At 31.8% G+C, this 25,648-nt stretch overlaps 1 protein-coding gene across 1 annotated transcript in view; it reads right to left on the reverse strand.

Annotated features, from left to right (window-relative positions):
* The window catches only part of LOC143238423 (kin of IRRE-like protein 3), a 62,928-nt gene that overhangs the window by 13,105 nt on the left and 24,175 nt on the right, over window positions 1–25,648 (reverse strand). Inside the window, exons 2-3 of the mRNA XM_076478647.1 lie at window positions 18,686–18,878; window positions 504–724 (exon numbers count right to left, since the gene is read on the reverse strand). Of these exons, the coding sequence (XP_076334762.1) occupies window positions 504–724; window positions 18,686–18,728 (264 nt within the window). The 5' untranslated portion in view covers window positions 18,729–18,878. The remainder of the gene's footprint in view (window positions 1–503; window positions 725–18,685; window positions 18,879–25,648) is intronic.

The raw sequence follows: 25,648 nt of genomic DNA on the forward strand, positions 1-25,648 counted from the left end.
GATATTTGTATAAGGCTTACAATAATTTATAATGAATCACTTATCAGGTCTAAGCCATTAATAGATTACGCGTGACTCAGCTGGGTTTATTTATTTTTTACTATAAATTTGTTTATTTGTTTTTTTTGAATTTCGCGCAAAGCGATAAGGGGGCGGCTACCTGCGCTAGTTGTCCCTAATTTAGCAATGTAAGACTAGAGCAGCTAATCATCAACACCCACCACCAACTCTTAGGCTACCCTTTTATAAACGAATTGTGGGAATAACCGTTGCATTATAATACCCCCATGGCTAAAAGAGTGAAAATGTTTGGCGTGATATGGATTCAAACCCACGACTCAAGTGCCCTAACCACCTGGCCATGCCGAGCATTTTTATTATAAATATAGAGATGTATCTTATTTTGTATTTTATATCGGGATTAAATAATATTTATTTCAACTTCAAAATTTGATGATTTTACAGTGAAAGAGCAATCCTAACGTATTAGTCGACTAGCTTACCTCAACTCGAACACCTCTTAAAGGAAGAAATTGCCCAGGTGGCCAGTCTTTGGGAACATATCGGTAGAATTCAATATTATCCTTGTACCATTTGACAGAATATAACGAATCACCATCTAATTTGTAGGAGCACGTTAGTTCAACAGACTGTCCGGCCCTAATTGGTGATGGCACATCAAACATTTCATCATTTAAACGTAGAGATGCAACGGTGGCTAGACCTAGTAGGAACAAACACAGTGTATACAATTATTAAAAACTGGAGTATAAACGGTGCATGTTACGTTTTGAGAACATTAGTAGGAACAGACACTATTTGTTATTTGTTAAACAGGACAAGCTTAGCAGGAATAGAGACATAAAAACACTAAAAATAATCAGTTTTTGATACCCCGGATAAGGTTAGCGTAAACAGACACATAGAAACAGACTTAGTAAGAATAGTCAATTTTTGTTATCCTGGATAAGTTTGTTTGTTTTGAATTTCGCGCAAAGCTACTCAAGGGCTATCTGCGCTAGCCGTCCCTAATTTAGCAGTGTAAGACTAGAGGGAAGGCAGCTAGTCATCACCACCCACCGCCAACTCTTGAGCTACTCTTTTACCAACGAATAGTGGGATTGACGGTAACATTATAACGCCCCCACGGCTGAAAGGGCGAGCATGTTTGGTGCGACGGGGATTCGAATCCGCAACCCTCAGATAACGAGTCGGACGCCTTAACCCACCTGGCCATGCCGGGGTTCCTGAATAAGCTTAACACGAATATACACATAAGGAGAGACTTAGTAGTAACAGTCAATTTTTGTTACCCTGAATAAGCTTAGCATGAATAGACACATAAAAATAGACGTAATAGGAATATTTATTATGGGTTTTTCATTTGATGGAAGGGGGAGTAAAAAATTTTAAGAGTCCAAAAAATTAAAATGGATCAAAATCTTTAATAAAGTAGTTATTAAAACAAATCAAATGAAATGTAGTTACGTTTATAGAAGTTTTGGTTCTATTAAATGATAAAAAACGAGTTTATTATATATTCAATCTGCAAAATAATATGCGACTAATATATATAGATTTCTCAGGATGGCCGAGCCACTTTTGCTACGCCTTTCAATTATTCCCTTTGAATACCTTAAAATGAAGAGATTCCACCCATATTATCGTAAATCCACGTAAATGGTCTATGTGGTTGTTACCAGGGAAAACTTCGCGTGAATAAGTAAATACACGATACTATAGACTGATTGAATAACAGCAAGGAAAGTATGTTGAACAATAAATAAGATTTGTAACGTACATTGCCAAGAATTGAATTATTTTGAACGGACAGATATTAGGAAATGATGAATACGAGTATACTTAAAAAAATTAAAACATGCCAATTATATTTCAATAAGAAACGAGAAATTCTTAAAATAATCAATCACTTATTAATTAAAGGATAGAATAGAAATGTTTTCTGTGTTGTACAATATAAACTGGTAGACGAGTACAAATAGATTGAGTCCTAACAACTTATGCATAAAAGAGATTGTTACAACATAAGTGCTAGTAACTGAAAATAATGTCTATAGGTTTCTTTTGTCGAACCATAACTTGTCTTGATTTTAGTAGACTTCTTACTTTTAAGACGATTTGTATGTGATTGCACGATGCCTTTTGTTTTATGATTCAGTTTTTAGTTTTTCTTTTGAATTTATGAAAACCCATAAATCACAACCTATCATGTGCTTATCAACCAATTATTCAAGTAATCTTAACTATCCAAATCCATAAATCATGGTATGTCATGTGCTTATCAGCTGAATATCCAAATCATTTTAACTTGCTGGAAGTGTTTACGATTTCATAAGGTTAGTTATTACAGAATCTGTAAGATGAGAAACAGGTCGCACGTTCAAATTCAATGGAAGTAGCGTGATAATAATCCATATAATACACGATATTAGGATTTCCTTAATATATTGCAAGTTGAAGTTGAAAAATAGAGGACCTTCGAAACGTTGTCATTCAGTCTTCTTCATTGAAACCCTTTTTGTAAAGTTCTGCTATCTGTGTAAGGCAGTAGGTGCCCATTTTCTTATTTAATCACTCATATATCAGAGTACCATTATGTCAGAATTGAAGACATATTGCTTACCCATATCAATCATATACGTTTATCACTCATATATGTTTCGGACAGATCCTTTATCAAATCTAAGAAGCACTCAAGAATCGCAAAGCGCACTAGATATCAACATGTCTGATTATTTGTTATAAGAAAATGTAATTAAAGAGCAAAAATAAAGTTAAGTTTAATAAAGATGATACCATTTTTATGGCTAAATATTTCTTAATTGATTCGAGTTCACTTACATGAACCATGAACTTTCTGAGATAAGGAAATACTGCGACAGAATATTTCAAATAAATTTATAACACTTGATACTGACAAACAGAAGTAACAATATTTAACACTTAGAGTCTTTAAAACTATCAACTTTGAAGTGAACTGTATGCTCTAGAAACAAACAATATCATAACAGATTACTGTCATATTCCTCACACATCGTGTGAGGTGGATGTTTACTTTATAAATTGTTATACATTACATATTGGTAGACGAGTACATATATCATTACAAATGTTTGTGAACAAAAATGACAAAAATAATGTATACCCTATTAAAATAAGCAGTTATAGACTATGGAAATATATGTAAATTAATTACAGTTTTTTGTTTAAGATACTGAGTTAGTTTAGGAGCTAATGTCACGTGGTAAACAAGCATTGCATGTGCATAGTAGTTCTCATAATAGTAATATTTATATATGTATATACACCTTATGTATCATGATACACATTGCCATATTTTTAAAGGTGTGTTGCATTCATTACTTATATACACGTAATTTTTCTGTTTCCATCTTCAGTTATTTTAATTAAAACAATGCAATGTAATTGTTTGATTGTTTATTTCTGATTTTTACTTTTCGGGGTCCTTTACACAAGAATAATCATATTCATGTCCACAGTCAACACAAGTGAGATTAGGCATACATTCAATGTCAGATTCTGGTGTTAAATGTAGTTGTGTTAACCCGCTGGAGTTGCCACTACGTTAATTAATCTGATTCTTTTCAATTCTCCTTTTAAAATAAGCCTCCTTTTGATTCAGATGGGATTAGAGTTTCTTTTTATTCCATTTTATACAAACGAACACTAAGCCAAGTAATGGAATTAAATTCTGCATGTTCTCTTATTTTGTAAAAATGTTTGCAGTTAGAAATTAATAGTCTACACGTTCTATTACATCACGTTTAATAAAAGAGTTATGAATGCAAAATTCTCAGTAACTTTCATGTGAAAAGTTTTATACGCTACAACCAAGACGTGTTATTTATCTAATTTCCTAAGCGTCTACGTCACTTAACTTAAATGCTTGTTTATCAAGTTTGTTGATGGAGCGCCTAGCGGATTGAGCTACTAAATCCAATAAAGTATGTAGTGTTAGCAGTGATATACAGAAATTATATGCAAATGGTATGCTCTTATACGTTAAGTGTAGAACATCGACACGTTTTAAGAGTTTTTAGCATGTAGCGCTAACGTTAATTCGTATCACTAGAAGCATCAAACATAAACCTTTCGTTAATTTATTGTTCACTTTATTACATATAACTTGAGTAACCATGTACAAGGCTTGACAATATACGCTTAAACCGAAGAATACTGCTGTAACGAGTCAGCATTTGCGACTCCTGGCAGACTGTACAAATAAATTGATAAGAAAAAAATTCGCATGAGTAGTTTTGTTTTTACTTGCATAACCGTAAAAAACAAATATTGATGAGAATAAAGTTTTGTCAGCTCCTCTAGTTTAACGTTTGTTTTATTAATAATTGTAAAATATGTAAATGATATATACCTTTGAAATCGGAACAATTACTTCTATGAAACCATTCTCCGTCAGTGTTTAGGAAAATGATATAGATAAAAAGTAAAGTGTAAGAGACTAAGTATGGAACAAACTGAATACTTCATTAGTTAAGAGAATGGTCATATCACGTAAGTGTAATGAACAACCAATGAATCTTAAACTACAGTAGTGGTTCATAATAAAGATCGCCCATTCCATCGTCCTTACCATTATTTGATATTGTTCCACCAGCTTGCAACAAAAAATGGTTTCGAGTATTGTACTCAAACCGTGTAATATTACTAAGTGCATCATTGTAAGTAACAGCAGCTCTATAACCTTTGACAGTCAATGGTTTTAATGTAGTTTGTGGTTCAGATGGAGTTTCATTTCAATTACATGCATACGTATCTAATTATGTGCAGGCCGTGGTTGGAATTTAGTGTTTATATGGCAAGCATGACTCATGCACCACAGCCATTATTAAGTTTGTTTGTTTAGGATTTAGCATAAAGCTACTCAATGGGCTATTTGTGATCTGCAAACCGCTGGTATCGAAATCCGGTTTTACAAGTGTGAGTTCGAAGACATACTGCTGTGCCACTGGGGGCGCCATTGTTAAGTTATTATTGCAGGTGTATTAATGTCTCGTATTATTTGTTTATGCATAGGGTTCTTGCTCTGTTGAACACAATATTGTTGACATAATCACAGTTTTTTATACTACTGTTTTGGACATGTTACATAAAGATATAGGTTGTCTCCCACAACATAAATCTTTAAGGCGTAATTTAAAAGTTAGCACCAAGCTAAATTTCGAAAACCGGAAAGGCAATCACCATAATGGCTGATGGTAATACTAAAATTATAGTCAGCATTAAATGACTGCTAATTTTATAAATATTGCAGATAGAGTAGTCGTACTTGAAGCTGACCATAAGGAGTGGCAAGAATCGTGCAAGCAGATGGCGAAAATGATATCGGTTCCAGGCGAAAGTGAGGCAGATATTTTGTAGTTATATATTTTATTTAAAACTATTCAGTTTCAGATAAAGTATGAAGCAACGACGGCTCACCAGAATTTAAGAATTGTCACAGTGAAAGAGGTTCGTAGAGTGTTCAAATTATCACTCTAAGAGTAAATCTGGCCAGCTGCAGTAAACCCGTGACCAGCCTTACCGTGGCCAGTAGATAGGAGAAAGAATAGGAAGGGGATACATAACAACTCTAAGAAATAATAAACATGTTTCTTTCTATAATTATCTTATCGCACAATGACACATTGCCTTATAATTGGCATTGAATATATATATATATATGCATGTATCCACTCAAGTTGAAATATTTATATGGTTATCTATATATACGGCTTTACATGTATATAGATATAAATACCAGCCAACCTGTATTGCATGAGCAAGCATGTACATATAACAATCACGTGGTTACAAAATTCAGTCCATGCAGTCCATTTCAATATATTTCAGTAGTCCATCCAGTGCAGTGCTTACAAACTCCAAATATAGTTACAGGGTATAAATGCAGAAGATGTATATTTAACAAGCATATACATAACACTTGGACGTTGATCACCATGCTTCATACTTATACATACAGTACCACAATCAATGATAACATCATGATAATGATATCAGGAGTGAAAGTCATCTATTCTACATGATGTCAATCCAAAGGTTTTCATTTTTTCCCAAAAAAAGCATCATACACCAACCACATATTTACCATCACGAATATAAACTAAGTAACACAGCTTTTAGACATGAAGTCAAAATAAGGATTTGCAGCTTCAAGAAAGAATGTGAACACTATATCTAAAACGTTAATTCGTGATGTCAATCTGAAGATGACCTCTGTTGTTCTCTGCTTTATTTTAATAAAAATTTTAAAATCTTTACCAGCCATCTTGATATATATCTCAAACGTTAAGTTTGTTTTTACATTTTTTGTTGCATATATACTTAAAACTACCTATAGTTTCTGTAATTTTTGAAGATCCCTATTCCCCCTTTTTAAATTAAAACTTTTAAATAAACTTGTATATTACGTTATGTTATTTTTTAATTAGTTTTCAGAAATGACTAAGCAAAATTTTAAATAAAAAATATAATGAAAATGCGATAATTTTTTCAAGTCGTTTTATTATGGAAACAGACAAGGAAGAAAATTAAAAAAAAAAGTTTAAGAGTAAATATTCTGCATTTACTTATCAGTATAAAGTTTAAAAATGATTAAGCAAGTAAATCATAAATGTCTTCTGATTATAATTATTAAAACATAAATCATGCTTGTTTAATTTAATATTAACGGAAATCATTATATATATATATCATTGATATATAGAAAATAATTAAGAATAATGAGCGTAATGATATTTTTGATTAAATCCATTATACTTTTAGGGTTATTTAAATAGCTGTTTTGGTACTTTATGAACCAAAATGGCAAAACAGTGTACACCTCATTAAAAGAGGCACTTACAACTATAGAAACATAAGTAAATTAATTACAGTTTCTTTTAAGATACTGGGTTGGTTCAGGAACTACTGTCACGTGCTAAATATGCATTTGTTTTGCATATAAACAAAAATCGCGCTTACCAGAATTGTATAATGCCCCAAAATGTGATTATTGGCTAGAAAAATATATGGCTGCCTTTTTCGAATAAAAATATTCATAGGAAAAAACTGTTAAACGATGTAAACCAGAATGCAACATTCCAAAAATGAAGTATTATTTAATACCAATAGAAATGGACAAACGTGTACAATAGGGTGTTTAATCAGGAATACGAGACGCTCAAAACCATAATTAGTACCAATCCCTTCATCTTCAAATAGAGGTTACGGTTATGAAAGGAAAGGCTACAACTATTGTGATGAAGATCCACAATTTCCAAAATAATGAACAGGAACATGAAGTTAACGAAGCTTTACTAGCCAAAAATTCACAATGCTTTGGCCACACCCGTAAATTCCAGACCGTTTTCTCTGGAAAAAAGCTGAAGAAACATAAATCATAATAATATCATTCGACAACATACATTCCCATAATGTCTTCCAGTGTAGCTGTATTGGACGTTTGTGACGTTGATCTATTTAAGCACGTGCATAAAAGTTAGTTTATGAAAAAAAATCCTCAAGATAAGAGTGAGAAACTGACATAATTTTCTCTAAAGAAACCCGAGCTCCTAAAAACATCGCTGCAGGGGCGTTTATAGAAAGCATGTGAACAAGTACGAATAAGATTGCCACACAAAAAATACAGCCTTCAGTACTAATATGCCAAACTCAATGAACGTTTTTAAAAAAATATGTAAAAAACTTCCGTAACCTACTGATTCTATTGTTAGTCTACACAACTTCTTTGCCTCACCGTAGTTTACTGGAAGGCAATTTTCAGCCGATCGCTGTCTGTAAGTTTATTTTTATTTATTTTTTTCTAACTTGCTAGTGTAGGAAAATTAAATTCTATAAGAACATATCACAGCAAAGTACAATCATGAAAGTCCATTGCTGGTGTGTCGGGAGATTCCAAGTGAATGGTTGTCTTGAGTCTTCTATACAAACATTAGGGCTGATAGAGAATTATGACTAAGGTTTTGTCATGGTGCACCTACTGTAATGACAATTCGTACGATCTTTTTAGAAAGAAACCGCTACACGTGTCTATATTTCCATAATTATATTTGATTAAATTGTTTTAAACTTTAATTAGTTCTGTCAGGTTATTGTAGCAAAATATCTTCCCTTAATGTAAGGGCATTTCCTCACATTTTGCAAATAATTCCTGTATTGTTTCATAAAAAAAAAAAAGAAAAGCATTAACTTTTTCTCAATATTAGGGGCCTTCTACGTTTAATTTGGGATTATAAATATTCATGTTTTATATTTCTCACAGATCCTTTGAAAAACAGCCATAATTTTCCTCTTATTTAACAGAAAATTATTCGTCAAACTCAGGCTTATATATATTCCTTTTTTAATGGTTGGTTGAGAATTTTATTCAAATGTGAAGAGGAAATATTTCCGTTTGAGATTTGTAATAATAAACCTTTGCGGTATGTTTAAGATGTCATACTTTAATTGTTCAACTCAACTGAACTCAGTTAAGGACTTAAAGGTACTTGTAAATAAATATATCTATATATGTGTGTGTGTGTGTGTGTGTGCGGTATGTATACAAGTGAAAAATTCCTTATTTGTGCTTCGCTTTCAGACATGAAAGTAAAAAGAGATCAACAAAATTATTTCCTACTTAAGTATTCCACTAAAAATTCAAAAGATCAGTCAGGAAACATTATTTTGTAACATAACGTTACTGTACAGTTTGTATTAACTTTTAAAAATTAAAATTTCATTCTAATTGCTAGATAAGAAATGTACTTCCAAAGCGTGGGCTCGTATATAACACCATATGAACAGCGAGCTTAGCTCATTTTGCTAAGAAGTGAAATGTCATTAGAGAGTTAGTTCTTGTTTTTCTAACGAACTCTGCACCCACTGTGTTACCATCATATAATACGATTTCTACTGGCGTGTTTAAGTATACGCTGTTGTCGTCTTTATTTAACTTGCTCCAAAAGCCCTTACATCGTTTTCTGAAAATTAGTTTTGCAAAATCCAATGTTTCTTTTTTTAATTGTTTAAATAGTATTACATATATAAATATGTTGATAATTATTTATTCTCCTGAATTTAGAACAAAACAATGTATGCAACAGTGTATAGTGTTATCCTGATAAGAGAAACACACTTGAAGTAAAAAAAATATATACGCACACACCTAGATCAACGACAAACAAACAATAATAAATCCCAAGATACAACAAGCTACAAAACCTTACACTGCTAAATACCATAAGTTCCAGGCATCAGCGAAAAATAACTAACATTTGGAGAAAAAAAATCAACAACATAAAACAAATCTTCATTAACATCAACAAATTGCCTTCAAAAATCGTTGAAAAAATTATACGCACGCATTTAGATCTCAACAACACGGTTAACAACAAAAAACAATTATAAATCCCAATATACAACAAGCTACAAAACATTACACTACTGTATACCATATGTTCCCGATATCAACGAGAAAATAATCAAAATGTGGAAAAAGCTTATAACAAAACACAACATTCCAGTTAATACTAAATTTATTCAAAAACCAGGTACAAAACTAAAGTCCATACTATGTAAAAACTACACTGACAAACACAACATTAACATAATTTATAAAATACTATGCAACAACTGCCACGACTTCTATATTGGAGAGAAAAGCAGAAATTTGGACACCAGATTCAAAGAACACACACACACAAAACAACTTTATGCGTTTTTGAACACTGCAGATCAAATAAACACAACATAACCATAGAAAACACACAGATGCCAAGTTGGGAAACAAATATAAACAAGGGCAGAATCAAAGAAGCCCTACTTATAAAACAATTTAAACCAAAATTAAACCAATATAAAGGAACACCTTTATACCTATACTAATTAATAACCTAACATCTAACTGCAACGCCTCCTACAATCCTCTACCCGTTTACACACTCATCCCTAAGACATGTGCACGGCAACAGTTAGTTGCAAACTCTCTCTTTGTTAACCAGAAGATGACCTAAGAAGGTCGAATCGTTGTTCCCTGCTTTATTTGGTAAAAGTGTTAATACCTATACCAACCATCCTGAAATACATAGTGTTAGGACTGCAATAAAACAGACCAATGTGACCTGTGTAAGCAACGTTGTATTGATATACTGTATCTTTCTCACGTAAGGGTATTTATTTTTAACATATATTGTTCTAGAGTACACAAAGAGATCTGTATTTTTAAAAATTATGATTATTTGTGTATGTCAGCGATGAAATAATATTTTCTTCATAATAAGAAGTATTTCGTCATGATAGTCATTGACATTGTGATAAAGTTTTGAATGTAAAAATAAAAGAATGAATGACTCAATTGTCTGAGGTTAATCTTATAAAACCGTATAGGGATGTAGTCAAACTTATCAGGTGAAACTAAACCTCATCTTAGATAAAATATATGGAAGACACAAACATATGTTTACTTCTTTCTTACACAACAAATAATAATAATACAGCAAACTTGAATGTTGAAATGCATTAATTAGTATATCCTTATTCTTCTTCAGTGTTGTCTACTTGTTTCTTTCTGAACTGTATCTGTAAACAAGTTCAAGAATAGAATTCAGTTAAAAAGTCTGAAAGATGAGCAATATTTTGTTTACGAAGGTTACTTAAGAACAAACACAAATTTAACAGTATTTGTTTTCACTTGCGACTAAAGTCTTTATCCCTTAGCTTTTCAATTTATCAGCCTTCCTTTAAAGAGTGTGTTCATTTAACCGCAGAGTCGGGTTTTCCGGATTTTTTCGTGCCAGGTAATTTTTAAGGTTTGCACGTGGCCCTCAGAAATTGTCTTACGAAGTATATAGCTCGCCTCTTGAGTCATGAGTTTGCTGCAAGCGGTCTTGTTCGAAGAGCAGACGCTCTGCCCACCTCACGTTATCACACACCGGTACATGGTTTTATAATAGAAAACTCTTGACACTGTCTTCCAGTGCCACTCCCAGTCGTGTTCGTTCATGCAATAGTCGATAAAGTTTCCAAGATAAAGTATCCTGCTCAAAGCATGCTAGTCACGAAAAGAAACTACAGTGACTATAAGAAACTCAGTTGTAAGAACTTGAAATTATAGTAGCTGCCTTTAATGCATAGATAATCGAGAGTATATAATGACCTTTGCTGTCAGTCGAAAATACTGAATGTATAACGAGATTCATTTGATTTGTACAGTAAGTGATGAACTCTGGAATGCGCGAATTTGTTCTTAGCGTAAGTTACAACTGTTTGAAGAAGCAAAATATAATTACGCGAAATACTTATGAAGACGAAATAAGCAGAGTTAAGAAACCAACAATTTACTAATATTATATGCCCATACTGTTTGAAAAGTTTCGTCTCATTTATTGTTATTTGTTTCAATGTTTTTCTTAAAATAAGGGAACTACAGTGACCAAACGAGCAGACTGTATATTATAATGTTCGCAGCCAATAATAGTACAAGTTCAAGTAAGCATAAGTGTTTTGATGATATAACTACCAGTTTCAACAGTGATTGTCGAAAACAGTAAAAATACACCAATTTTCTACTAGGAGTAGGTTTGTCATTATTTTAATAATGATCAAATTTTGAGAGGGTACTTTTTACGTTTCTTAACAGTAGTATATGGACACATAATTCTCACTGTAAAATAATCTTACGTATTTCTGACATTAAAGAAGAATACATATATATCATACTGACATTTATTTAAGAGTTTATATTACACACTTCTGCGTTATCTTTTTTTTTTTTCACCATTAACGATACATCACAAACTATAGTTTTTGTCCCAGTGATTGCTTGCTTTACTAAACTCGGCATAGCCAGGTGGTTAAGGCGCTAGTCTTCCCCAAAACTGAAAAAACAACAGCAAACAAACAGATGTTGTTTGTAATAGTTACCTTAGTTTTGAAAAAGAAATTCAATGTTATCCACAAGGGCTGTTTCTCAGGTAATATTTATAGACGAGCACTATTTAGTCTATTTTCCCGAAATACGAACACAGATCGTTAGGAGATTATTAATTTTACTTCCATAAGCAACCACTTAGCAGAAAATGTAATGATCGATCTTCAGTCCAAACCCTTTAAATTACTGCAAACAATTCAAGGGCAGGGAATCTGAAAATTGATTACGTCCGAGATTCAGTTTTGTGAGAGTCAAACTTCGAGATCTTCAATTTGTAAAGTAACTTTAAATCGACAGAGAATACGTATAGTAATAGAAAAAAATAATAAACTTGATTCTACACATGTATTTTATTTCAAGCTATTCCATAAATTTAAAAATAGGAAACCTACAAAATGTTAGAAATGGAGCTATTGCTGACCAACATTCAGGTAAGAAAGAGGCTATCAAGTATATTACCCTAGGAATGAAGATAATAGCTAGATGGATGGAAAATGTGAGTTTTTAGTTTTGTTTAAATATTTTACTTTTTATTCTCTGAATCATTTATTAATCATTGCATTTTGTCCCTATAAGAACGTTTCTCTTACCAAAGTGAAATACAATGAGATCATCTGTACATTGTTAGGTACTATATATATTTAGAACTAAATTTTTCAGTGGAATAGAATAAGGTTATATGTACATTATAGTTAGATCTAATGTTTTTAATGGAATACAGTGATATTATCTGTACATTGTTAGATGTATGTATATGTTTGTTATAACGTAAAATCAAGCCGAAACAAAAATGAACTAAAAAATAATATACAAAACAAACTGAAGTAGTTGAAAAGAACCCAGGGTACAAGCTATGATGTGGGATATAAAATGTGCCCTAATTTTCAGAGGTGACTGGAGGTAGTAGGTCCAACATTGCGGTTGGGATACTTTTATTCGCCAGTCTCACACGAAGAATAAATATAGCAATAAATATAGAAATAAGGATAGCAAGATGTGGAGACTCAAGCCCAGAATGTCCCACATCTATATCACCATTCATTACCACAACTATCTGCATGTAGTGAAGGATGGTATAGATGTGGAACTTTCTGGACTTGATTCCTCACATCTCGCTCTCCTTATTTTTGTTTCTTTATATACTGCTACTCCTTTATTTTATTTCTTTATGTGAGACTTGAGAATGGAGGTTAAGACTGATAGACGGTGTATCTCCACTGCAAAACCTCCCAAACCTAGGGTACATTTTATATCCCACATTATATCTTGTACCTTAGGATCTTTTCAATTAGTGCAGTGTTTTTTGTTTATTATTTTTAATTCATTCTTGTTTCGGCTTTTTTTTTAGGTTATAACAAATTAATATAATTAGTCAGATGTTAAGATTTGCTGTTCTTACGCAGTTCTTCCTTTTTATTTTGTTTACTTAATGTTACTAGTATTCATTTTCTCTAATATATATATTTAGTTCTAAAATTTTTACTGGAATTCAATAAGATTTTCTGCACATTGTTAGTTATATATAATTATACATTTAGATTTAGATGTAAAGAAACGAACTTTAAGCTCAGATAATGATGCTCAACCACCACTCATTACGTAGGAAATTGTTTTACACGAATGATTTGTTCGTATTAACAGGTGCATGTTGAAGCACTGTTTTACTTACAATGAGTTGCCACTTTATTTGAACTCTTTGAATGTTTATAGTACGCTATATATATTTTAAATTACAAAATATATAAATAACGCGTAAGACTATTGCTGCATATCTTTAAATGTAAAGACGTCCTATGATGGTTAGGTTGATAAGGGCAAAAGCTTCTCCAACATTTAAACGAGGCATTACAGGAGAAATCGTTTAAGAAGAACATCGCTATCAAGTTCGAAACTTGTTTCTTTGATTGATTCTATTATCAAAGTCTATAAATTAGAACTGGAGAGAAAATGTCATTTCGACTAAGAAATCCTTAGGCCACCAACTGGTAACAATACATCGAGGGAAGATAAGATTGGATAAGCTTGTAACTTGAGAACGACATCAGGCCTTCTCACAACTGACTCACTTCAATAATAATCAGAATTTGATTATCTCAAATCATGCGCAAATCACCTTAGCAGCCAACAACAAGACTAGCAACTGTAATCTTAGCTGCAAGCTAGAAAACTGTACTTCCATGGTTCTTAGTGTATAAACTGTAGACAGTGAGTTATTAGAAATGTATGATGTAAATTATAAGTCAGTGTTCAGCCTTTTCTGTAGAATGAAAATACAGAAAACTACGTGAAGCACTTGACAGTGGTTGTGTTATGTTCAACAGTATGACCTTATGAAGGTGCTAATAATGGTACTTGGGAACATTCCAGAGCAGGAAATGATTCTTTAATTCCTTTACAATTAAATCAATAGTGCATCAGTAATGTGACTAGATAAACAAGAGTTTCCCAAGACTATAATGACACAGTCTTATATAAAACTAACTATTACAGTTATAAATTTAGTTTATAATAATAATATGTCTTGAAGTTAAACGTATCTTTAAGTATTTGTTTTGCCACTTTTTAAAAGTGGATTTCTTTTCATAAATTAACCTTCACATGTGTGATGCAAATTATAAACTATTAGAACCAACTATAGAAGTATAGTTGAAGATGTCTGTATACGTAATTCCATTTCCAGGGTTTCTAAACGTACTTAGTTCTGTATTTGTTAAACATAAACAAAAGTCACAAGATCTTAAGAACTAAATCGAAGTTCTATTCGTGTAGAGTACAAGTAATTTGACTTGCTAGCAGAGGCGTTAGCTAACACAATCGTGGGTCTTTCACCTGGTTAATTAAAATCTTATTATCTTTATATCAGACAGAAATTCTTCAAGTATTTATCCTGTTTGTCTGTATGTTTTTCTTATTGCAAAGCCATACCGAGTTATCTGCTGCGTCCACTGAGGGGAATCGAACCCCTGATTTTAGCGTTGTAAATTCGAAGACTTACCACTATCTCAGTGGTGAACAAGTATCCATGTTGATATAAAATACACAATTTAGATTTAGTTTAAAGATTAAGAGATAAATGCGATTAAAAATATGGTTTTAACATATATATATATATAACATTACAGTACAAAGTTTGCTCGCAGTATTTTAAATTCAGTTTGATTAGAAAATTATGTGAAAATGTACGATTTAGATTACTTTAGACTAACTTAGAAAAACACTAGTTTCTCAAAGACTATTTAGTTGTAGCAATTTTTCAACAGAAAAAATGGTAGTTAAAAATAAATGAAAAATAATTTAATAAACTCAAGCCCTTTCGTGGTACACAGAGGGATGTTTGTGGACTTTCGACACTAGAAACTGAGTTTCCATACTTGTAGTCCATTGTGTAGCTTTGTATTTAAGATCGAACAACAACAACAATAAAATAGAAAAGAAATCTGATTATAAACGAAATTTCTATGTTACCTTTCAATGTATAATTTATATTGTTGTTTTCATTTAAAATACATACCGCTGTAAAATCGAAGAAGACAATATTAATTCTTGTTTTAATTTGATGACATCAAAAGACTTTATCTACCACAAGCAACAGGACAGGAAGGATTTAATGAAAAGATACTATATATGGTATGAGTAGTTCGTGTATTGCTTCAAATACATAACTACTAAAAATATAGTTGTTCGAACTTTACGCACGTTCCAGTCATAAGTTACTTAGGGAATCGCGATGTAATTAGTTAATTGTTTTTATGTTTTTAGCGACTAAATGTATGTAACAAAATACACTTACGTATAAAAACAGTCTTTTTGTAATGGGCCGAAAGTTAGTCACTTTTATCTATTTACAGAGACGACGTTACAAAATGTTCTGGATCATTGGTTGTTGCTTAAAGGCAACAGAAAATTTACAGCATTTCTTCAAAGAGCATAACAAAGTTAATTTCTTATAATCTGTCAGAGTAGCTACAATATTTCCTTGTAACAAATGTATTTACCGATTATAGCTATGTTATGATTTTGATTGTATCTGTTCTGAATGTCTGTACACTATTTATTTATTTCAAGTACTGTTGCATTATATAAACTGTGTCATCTATTAGTATAAAATATTCGATCTTCGTTGTATGGTTCAAAGGCCCATCTCCTGGTTCACAGATACTCCAATGTTCTGATGAAGCTCCTACAATATCTACAATCAGAACATACATACACAAATTATAGTTTCAAAACTATATACTCTGTTGTTAAAATACCATTGACTATCTTCCAAATTAATTCAAATTGCTTGTTTGTGAATTTGTTTGTTCGAAACTTCTCCATAGTTTTGGAGTTTGCAAAAAAAAAAGTGGTAGGCGTAGTAGGGGATGTAGTGGTAGGTCTCATTTACATACCGTAGGCCTCTGCCTGACGATGACCGAAGAAGGTCGAAACGTTGTTTGCTCTTCTACGTAAAATATTTTCTCAACCCAAACGAGCCGTTTTTGCATATATATCTCTATGAGTCTTTTAATTTCAAGTCTAATCTAAATCAACTTAATCATAAAGCTTTAATGGACAGTTTCGATGTTATATCCCTCTTTACAGGAGTTCCAACCACTGAAGCCTGCAAGATAGCCTTAGAACTCCATATCCGAGACCCTAACCCAACTATAGACATTCCCAGCAACCAATTAGCAACCCTCATAGAATTCACCACGATAAAGACAAACTTCATGTTCAACAACAACAACAATATACAAACAAATGGCCTAAGCATGGGCAACCTACTACCACCAGTTCTAGCCAATATTTTTATGACACAAGTTGAAACACAAGCAATTAACACAGCATTACATCCACCACTATATTGGTACAGATATATAGATGACACGATTGCGGGATTCACATCTACAGAACACATACTTAATTTTTTTCAATCACGTTAAATCTATACATCCCAACATTAAATTCACATGTCAACAGGAAGAAAGCAATCAAATATCATTTCTTAACCTCAAAATTGCAAGAACCGATACACAATTTAAAACAGAAATCCACCGAAAAATCACCCATATTGGACTATACATTCCTTGGGACTCAGCACATGAAACAAAACAAAAACTCAACATACTAAGAAACCAGATACACACAGCCATAAAACTGTGCTCACCAGATAAAATTAACGATGAATTAGACAAAATAAAACAATACTTCATCAACATCAATAAGTTTCCTCCACAAACCGCAGAAAACATTATACGCACACACCTAGACAGAAAGCAAAATCAACCAACAAAAGTAAATATATCTCACAAATCAAAAAATCACGAAACCATATACTGCTGCATACCATGTATTCCCGACATCAGCAGACAAATAACCAATATTTGACAAAAACTGGTAACAAAATATGACATTCCAGTTAATAACAAATTTATTCAAAAACCAGGCACAAAGCTGAGGTCTATACTATGTAAAACTACACTGACAAACACCACACCAACATTATTTATAAAATACAATGTGATGACTGCCACGACTTCTATACTGGAGAAACAAGTAGAAAAATGGAAACCAGATTCAAAGAACATAAAAGTCACCTTCACACGTTTTTGAACACTGCAAGTCAAATAAACACAACATAACCATAGAAAACACTCAAATACTAAATAAAGAAAGAAACATAAACAAACGCAAAATTAAAGAAGCCTTACTTATACAACAACTTAAACCCAAAATAAACCAATATAAAGGAACGCCTTTATACCTATAGTAAATATAATAAAATAAATAATATAAAAGTATATATTCAAACATCTAACACCGCCCTCTACATTCCGACACTCAGTTACACAACCCCTTCCAAACATGTGGTCAGCTTCCGGTCAGTTACCTCTTTCTTTCTTTGTGAACCTGACGATGACCGAAGAAGGTCGAAACATTGTTCGCTCTTCTACGTAAAATATTTTCTCAACCCAAACGAGCCGTTTTTGCATATATATTTCTCTACCCTTTTTCCTTTGAATACTAATATGAGCTAAAATGCGCCCGAAAGGTTGGGTCGCTTATACGTGATGAAGTTCAAAGAGTAAGTTTGCAGAATCACTTTACCCCAACTTGACTTAAATGGTATTTTAACAACAGAATATATAATTTTGAAACTATAATTTATGCATATGTGTTCTGATTAAAACAATGCTGTTGTTGAGTCCACACTTTCCTTTAACTGGGGATTTCTAGATAATATAGTGTCTGTAGTTCATAAAATGCTACATTTTTACGAACGCAAAGAATTTCATATCGTTATTTGTAGAGCAGGATATAAAATAGGATGGGATTGTTAACGCACAGTGACTAGCCAATTTAAATAATAGTTTATACAGAAACGTAAATAACTTGTATGTATATTTCTGTACGAGGGCCTTACACATATTTTCAGTGTTTCCTGTGTAATAGTAATTAATTAATCATTCCAGTACATGATACGTTCTTTCATTTACCTGAAACGTCGTCAGAACACGAGAACAATAACGAAACGACATTAAACATTAATGATTTAGTTAAAATATTTATTTCACTATCCAAACGTATCGCAATTTACTGTATACTACTTACCTAAAATGTCTGAAAATGAATAGAAACATATAAAGTATTTCTTCACTATCTATTACAACATTACTTTGAAGAGAAATTTCAGGAAATACAGAAATATTAAAGAAATGACAATATACATACCACGAAGCAGAAGGGCGACAATAATATAGGTTGGTGAATCCATTTCTTAGAAATAGTTTGCACTTGAGACACGAAATGTTCAAACTAATGATGTATGTAGCACTACTTTCCTCATTATTCAGATAAGAACAGAAGAGAGAAAAACCTTTGACTGGGTAATCAGAAACTGGACTTCCTTTAATTTCATTTGTAGCTGTAAGAGAAGATAATAAACATGTGTATCATTATCCCTGTGCAGGTAATTTAGAATGTACATATATTCAAATGAAAACTGAATACATTTAGAACGTATCTAATGACGTTTCTGATTATATCAATATATATATATTTGAAATAGAACAAGGTACGTTCTGCTGCTGATCAAAATGTAACAATCCATTCTCTAATCTGTGGTTTTCTTTCAACTTGCTTGTTTGCAAAGATTTGTTATATGTTAACAAAAGCATAGTTTTTTTTAGTTACTACAAGTTTTATCATCACTTAACAAGGTCTTAAAGAGAGATTATAACAAAGTTTTTGCTTCTTGAACACTGTTGAGTGTTCCTTATAGATTTTTGGTTGCTGATCACGAAAATCACATCCAAATTTGCCCATCACGTACCGTTTCATCGAAAACTTGGTTTCACCAGGACATTGTTACAATGAAAAAATGGTATCAGGGCAACTGGAATCCGTCAGTGTTTGCTGACTACTGTTGACACTGCAACGTGATGCAACGGACATTGAATACAAACGAAAATCAGGAGCAAAACACTTTTAATTATGTTGAACTTAATAGCGTATTAGAAACATAAACGCAATTAAATACGTTATTGCCGGTAAACAGTTAACTGTATATTTCTCAGAGATCCTACGCAAAACCAAAACTGTATTTGTGCATAACCACCATGTACCTGTCATAATCAGTAAAACCTTTCAGGAAGCAAAACTTTTTAAAAAAAAATTGTTGTGCAGTGTTATTGACGTATGTGTACATTTGGATGTTATAAAGGTATATGTCCTCTCTCCTCAACTAACCTCTCCTGCATGAAGTTGCTCATCCCATTATGTGTTATTGTTAAATGCATTGTTAAACGGCTTTTCGAGAAAAAATTGTGGAACATATTATTTTCATTTTGTCAGAGGGCAAACTCTGAAGGTTTTGTTAAATGAAAGAGATTCTAATACCTTCCACTAGGAAGTGTTTTTTTTTTTTTAATGAAATCGCAATGAACAAAAAATAAACACAATTTTCTTTATAAGTGGTGATATTTTAATTGATTATCTGGCGGAGCGGCCATCACTTCTTTCCCCAAGTAATGTTAGGTTTAATGTAATACAGTGGACTTCACGTCATTCCATTCTGCCTACAGACGTCTGTTTGGTAGTACAGTCAGTAACTGATCTTTTCAAAATTACTGGAACAGTCCCACCCTTTCCAGCTTATAATTTGTCGTTGTTGTTTTTAGAATTATTGGCCATGAAGAATTTGAAATCTCAAAAAACAAACTTACTATAAATATCTGTAATTTGAAGTGTTAGAATAGTAATTATTTTGATATGAATATCACTGAAAGAGAAAACATTTCAAGTCGTTTTTAACATTATCATTTACGTTGAAAGTACTTTCTAGAAGCATCAGCTGTAACTGATTCAGAAAAAGCAAAATATAGAATAAAACATTACTATGGAATTTAATCTAACTTTTCGCCAGTTTAATACGTAGAGTTATGTCTCTAAATATAAACATCCTAAGATTTTGCGTCAAAAGAATTTTTTTTAATTTCTAATATCGCTGAATTAGTTTATTAATTGTGATGTCTCCAGTCGGGGTCAGAGATATGTTTATAGACTTGTAAATGCTAAAATTTGAGATTGGATTACTCGCGTTGGACAGAACTCAGTCTATTGTCTAGCTATGCATTAAGAAAACTCCAACAACATTAAATGTAATCTTAGCTCACTCAGTTTAAATACAGTAAAATTGCAGTTATTAAAAATGTATTTTATAGCAAGATACCCTCCACATTAATTCGTATTTATTGTTCGGATTTTCATTAATTTACACATGGTTACACATACGAAAATAAGTAAACTATTCTTGGAATCCTATTTTTATCCGAGAAATAGGTAACATAAATACACGTTTATTAAATGTTTATTAAGAACAACTCTCTTGAATTGAAATATGCATGTAACATTATTTTACTGCACTATATTTAATGAACACTGGTTGTTATCTTGTAACTATTTGAGTGGACTGCTTAGAGAGTGGTCGTGTAGATGGATATAGTTAATCAAGATGAATGAACATATTTATGGGTTCTTGGGTTAAGAGTAGTAAACAACGTTGACAACAAGAGTATCCAAATGACGACCTAGGATAGAGTGGCCATAAATTGTTTAAGTAGTTTTTCTGTTACTCATAGTTAAGACTATGGTGATTACTGTTGCAGAGTTTTGAGCAATTTTTCTGTCGGATGTTATTACATAATTGTAAATATTCGCCTACTGTATTAAGATAGTAGAGAGAGAATCCGAGTTAAGTAAAAATAAAATTGTTAGTTTAATATTTGATTCCATTCTTTATAAAAAGTAAATATTTTCTACTGTTACACATTGCTTATTCTACTCATTCGTGAATTATTTAACGTGGCCTTAACGTGTTAAAGTTTCTACTGTTAGACAAGCTAAATTATTAGTAATTTCGGTATGGGGTTATTTTAACCAGTCTAAACTCCCAAGAAGAACATTATCTGAGAATAAAATGTTTAAGGTAGAAAAACTAACTTGCTTCATCCTCATTTGGTGAGTATAACATTATCATATATATCCCTATCAAGAAGAGAAAGCATAAATTTAATTAAGATGGATATTTATACTTTGAATTACAAAGAGACATCTATATAAGAAATAAAACTGAACTTTTTTTTCAATTTCACATTATTATTAGCGTCTTCTTTTGTTTAATTCCCATAAACACTCTTTAGAATCTAGAAGTGAAATGTTTATGACCTAAGGCGAAATCATTTAAAACAAAGTCACACTGTAAAGAGTCGTGTGAACTTAATTTGAAAAAAAAAAACAAAAAACTTTTGTTTGCCGAATTATTTTACTGACTAAATGGATTACTCTCTTCAGATTCTTGTCCAAATGGACTCATGCTCATAATCTCTAATCCATTAATGACGTAGATGGGATTGTCGATATCTCTAATTTAATTTCTGATAGAATAGATTCTCTTTATAGAGGAAACAAAGCGCATAAAGATAGTGAAAATCGAATAAAAATACACATAATCATATAAACTTTAGAATGCCTAAACATATAAGACATATGGATCTTTAACAACTGAGCTTTTAAAATAAAATTTACGAAAAATCTGGTTATTAAATCAGTTTAATTCTTGTCAATTTTCTACGTAAATCTAAAATCATCGTAAATCTTAGCAAAACAACACATTCAATGTAACACATTTATATCAATATAATGCAGTGCTTTTTATGTGTTTCAATAACTGTATACTTTATTGAGCTGTATCATTAACTCAGTTCTCTGTTATTTAACATAAATAATTATGTGTTGTTCGATTTTTACCCCAGTAATTCTTTGTGCAATGTTGATTTATAGTAATAATTACGCTATTTGAGGTTAGTAGCTGTGTGATATACTGTTTTGCATTAGTAACTATTTTTCTATTAGGTTGAATCAAAAAGTATGAGCTGTACTGGTCTGCATGAAAAATTATATACTTTATTGCTGTGTTTGTAAGAGTGTGCTCAGCTATATTGTGGTAAAAGAGACACGTATTTTGTATTGAGATTTTAACCTCTTAGTGAGAACGTTCAATTATTGTGAATGATTGTCAATCACATATAACGTAAACATCAAACTATATTCAAGGAAATTATGCTTTAAAATAAATATTAACACAAATAAATTACTCTAAAATGTTTAGTTAAGTTCACACTAATTTACCTGTTAATTAGACACAGTTGAGCTTACAAAGTAAACGACACTACGTGCAATGTATCAGCTATAAATGCTGAAGTATGAAATATCAACCAGACAATGGACAGTCAACTATCAGCATCTGTTGCCACTTTTATAACAAGTGCACGGGCGGCACCTTTTCTCGAACATTGGGCCTTTCGATCTGCAGTCTTGCACATTAACGTTACGTTCGTGATTACACATGTGTAAATTTGGTTTGTTCTCTCGGATTTTTTTTTTTAAACTCATATCTTGGAAATTTATTTTCTTCTATGACACAAGCATACGCATATAATTAGTAAGACAGTTATAATGAGATGGAATTCTAAAATGTATTTTTTCTTTCAGTTATTTCATGAGTTTTAAGTTCAGTGAAATCTATTTTCCGTAAGAGTTCGACGTATCGACCCGCTTAGCTCGCAATATGAAGTAGCATTGGTGTTTGTTTATTGCCATTCCAGTGTTATTTCCTACCTTAAGAGCTAATGGAGAGTAAAATGCATTATTTATTTCATAGGTTTAAGTAAGCGTGTTATTGATTACATAGCAAGAAAAGAACATGAAAGTGCTATCGCTTCTATATAAGACAATTGCGCAATCTTTTGTTGGATTCTCTAGTGAAGTCGACCCCTGCCCCTTTGTTTGTTATGTATTTATATGATAATTTCAAAGATTTAATAACAAATATTTATGCACAAGGTAATGTATTTTAACTCCAAACTGATCCAACACGGTTATGCAGTTTGTATATGATAAAATATAACATAGTTAGGTAAAACCGAAGTATTCCTTGTGTATTTAGATTCACATCTCAAACAAAAATACATGTATACTTATAATACTAATATTTTCCATTTAAATGTAATTGCTTTGCAATATAACGGAATTAGGTAAAACCGAAGTATTCCTTATGTGTTTACATGCACATATATATATGTACAATTAAAATAGTAATATTTTTTATTTAAATGTAATTGCTTTAAAATATATTGCAATTAGGTAAAAAAATCGAAGTATTTCTTATGTGTTTACAGTCGTATCTGTAAATATATTTATATGTATAATTCTAATTCTAATATTTTTATTTCAATGTAATTGCTCTCTTGAATTAGTTGGATGAATATATATTTTTTAAATGTCATCATATTCCTAAATAACTGGTATAGAGCGTTGTAAAAGCTATAATCAACAAATTATTAATAAAAAATATCAAAAATGTTAATCTTCTAGAAAAGATATTTAGGTTCTATACTACACGACTTCATAACGTGTACCTTTCATTAGTAATTTTTATGATGTTTCGTAGCAGAAAAGTTTTTGTGGGTTTTTCTTATATATATCTTAATCTATTATCTCTGATGTGGCACAGTCTTTATGCAGTGAAAAAACGGTATATCAGAGTTCAGTCTACCAAGCATTAACACATTTGTTTTTTACCTATATGTGCTACTTGAACTGAATGATGATAAACAGTCCCTACAGTTAACTGAAAGGGAAGTAAATCTAGGTGTATTTAGTTATATTATATTAGAAAAAAAAACATCTATTTTTTGACCAACAATAGATTCCCGATAAACGAATATTTTCGAAGGAGTGTGTGTGTGTGTGTTTTCTTATAGCAAATCCACATCGGGCTATTTGCTGAATCTACCGAGGGGAATTGAACCCATGATTTTAGCGTTGTAAATTCGTAAACCTTTCGTCTCCTCTGGTGGCGCAGCGGTAAGTTTGCAGATTTGCAACTATAAAATCAGGGTTTCAGTTTACCTCGGTAGTTTCAGCAGATAGCCTGATGTGGCTTTGTAAAAAGAAAACACACACACACACACTCCTTCCGAAAATATTCGCAGGCTGGTTAACACTAGAACACAAGGGCAGTATTCACAGGATTCTTTAATACAAGCATATACTTCTGTCATTTAGCTAAATTCTGTCCAATATAAATCAAATATAATTCATTTTATTCTTTTGAAATATCACCAATAGTTAGTACTCCCCTTAAAATATTTTCTCTGTTTCGTTATTTGTCCCCATTATGTCAGTGATGACTTTACAGACTTACAACACTAAAAGTTGGGGCTCAATTTTTCTTGATGGATAAAGTGTACATATACAACTGTTCTAGTGTTAACCTACCTGCTTCTTTAGAAGCACGTGATCAGAAAATATTAGTACATTCAGAGCTTTTCCCTAAATAAAACTGATAGAGTTACCATATTAGATTAGCTATTTCGTTACATTCAGTGTTTTACAGGTAAACGAGTAGTATTTTACGTAAAGTGTCTCAAAAGCTCATGAATTTAGTTGAAGATATAATTTGCGCTCTTCGTTTTTATTCAGCATTAAAAACATTTTTTAACATTTCTTGAAACGTACTTGAAGTATCTTCTAGAACCTATAGATCATACATGAGCTAATATATATGTGTCTGTTTATATATATATATATACATATAAAGAAATGAGTTTATAATTGGATGGAGTTTAGTAATACTTGTACCTTATTATGTATAAAATATAAGCTGGTTAATAGATGATATGCCAGAACTGCAAACCTACCGTCGCACAAACATCTCCTGGAGGAGTTCCTCCATTTAGTATTTAGGATATATGTGCCAAACAACCGGTAAAAAATTAAAAGTAAAGTAAAATTATTAAAATTCATAAAAAGGAACCATGTTAAAACAAAACAAAGTTCAATTTTTGAATTAAAAACTTAAATAGTGTTTAAAAGGCCAATAACCCTTAAATAACTAAATACATTTGTAATGTGGACCATCGCCAATGAAAATTCCAGTGTCAGGGGTAAACCTATAGAGAAAAAGTGTCTAAAATAGTGCCGTCGTTCAGAGTTATAGCAACACGACGACAGTAAAATGTGGACTATTGTGACCTGAATGTCACACAGACAATACATTGGTGCATCAGTCCCAGATAAAAGAAAACGATGAGTTAAAGAAACTGTGACCAATGCGTAGTTCACTTAGGACTT

Source organism: Tachypleus tridentatus, chromosome 13 (genome assembly GCF_004210375.1).
Source record: "Tachypleus tridentatus isolate NWPU-2018 chromosome 13, ASM421037v1, whole genome shotgun sequence".
NCBI classification, from domain to species: domain Eukaryota; kingdom Metazoa; phylum Arthropoda; class Merostomata; order Xiphosura; family Limulidae; genus Tachypleus; species Tachypleus tridentatus.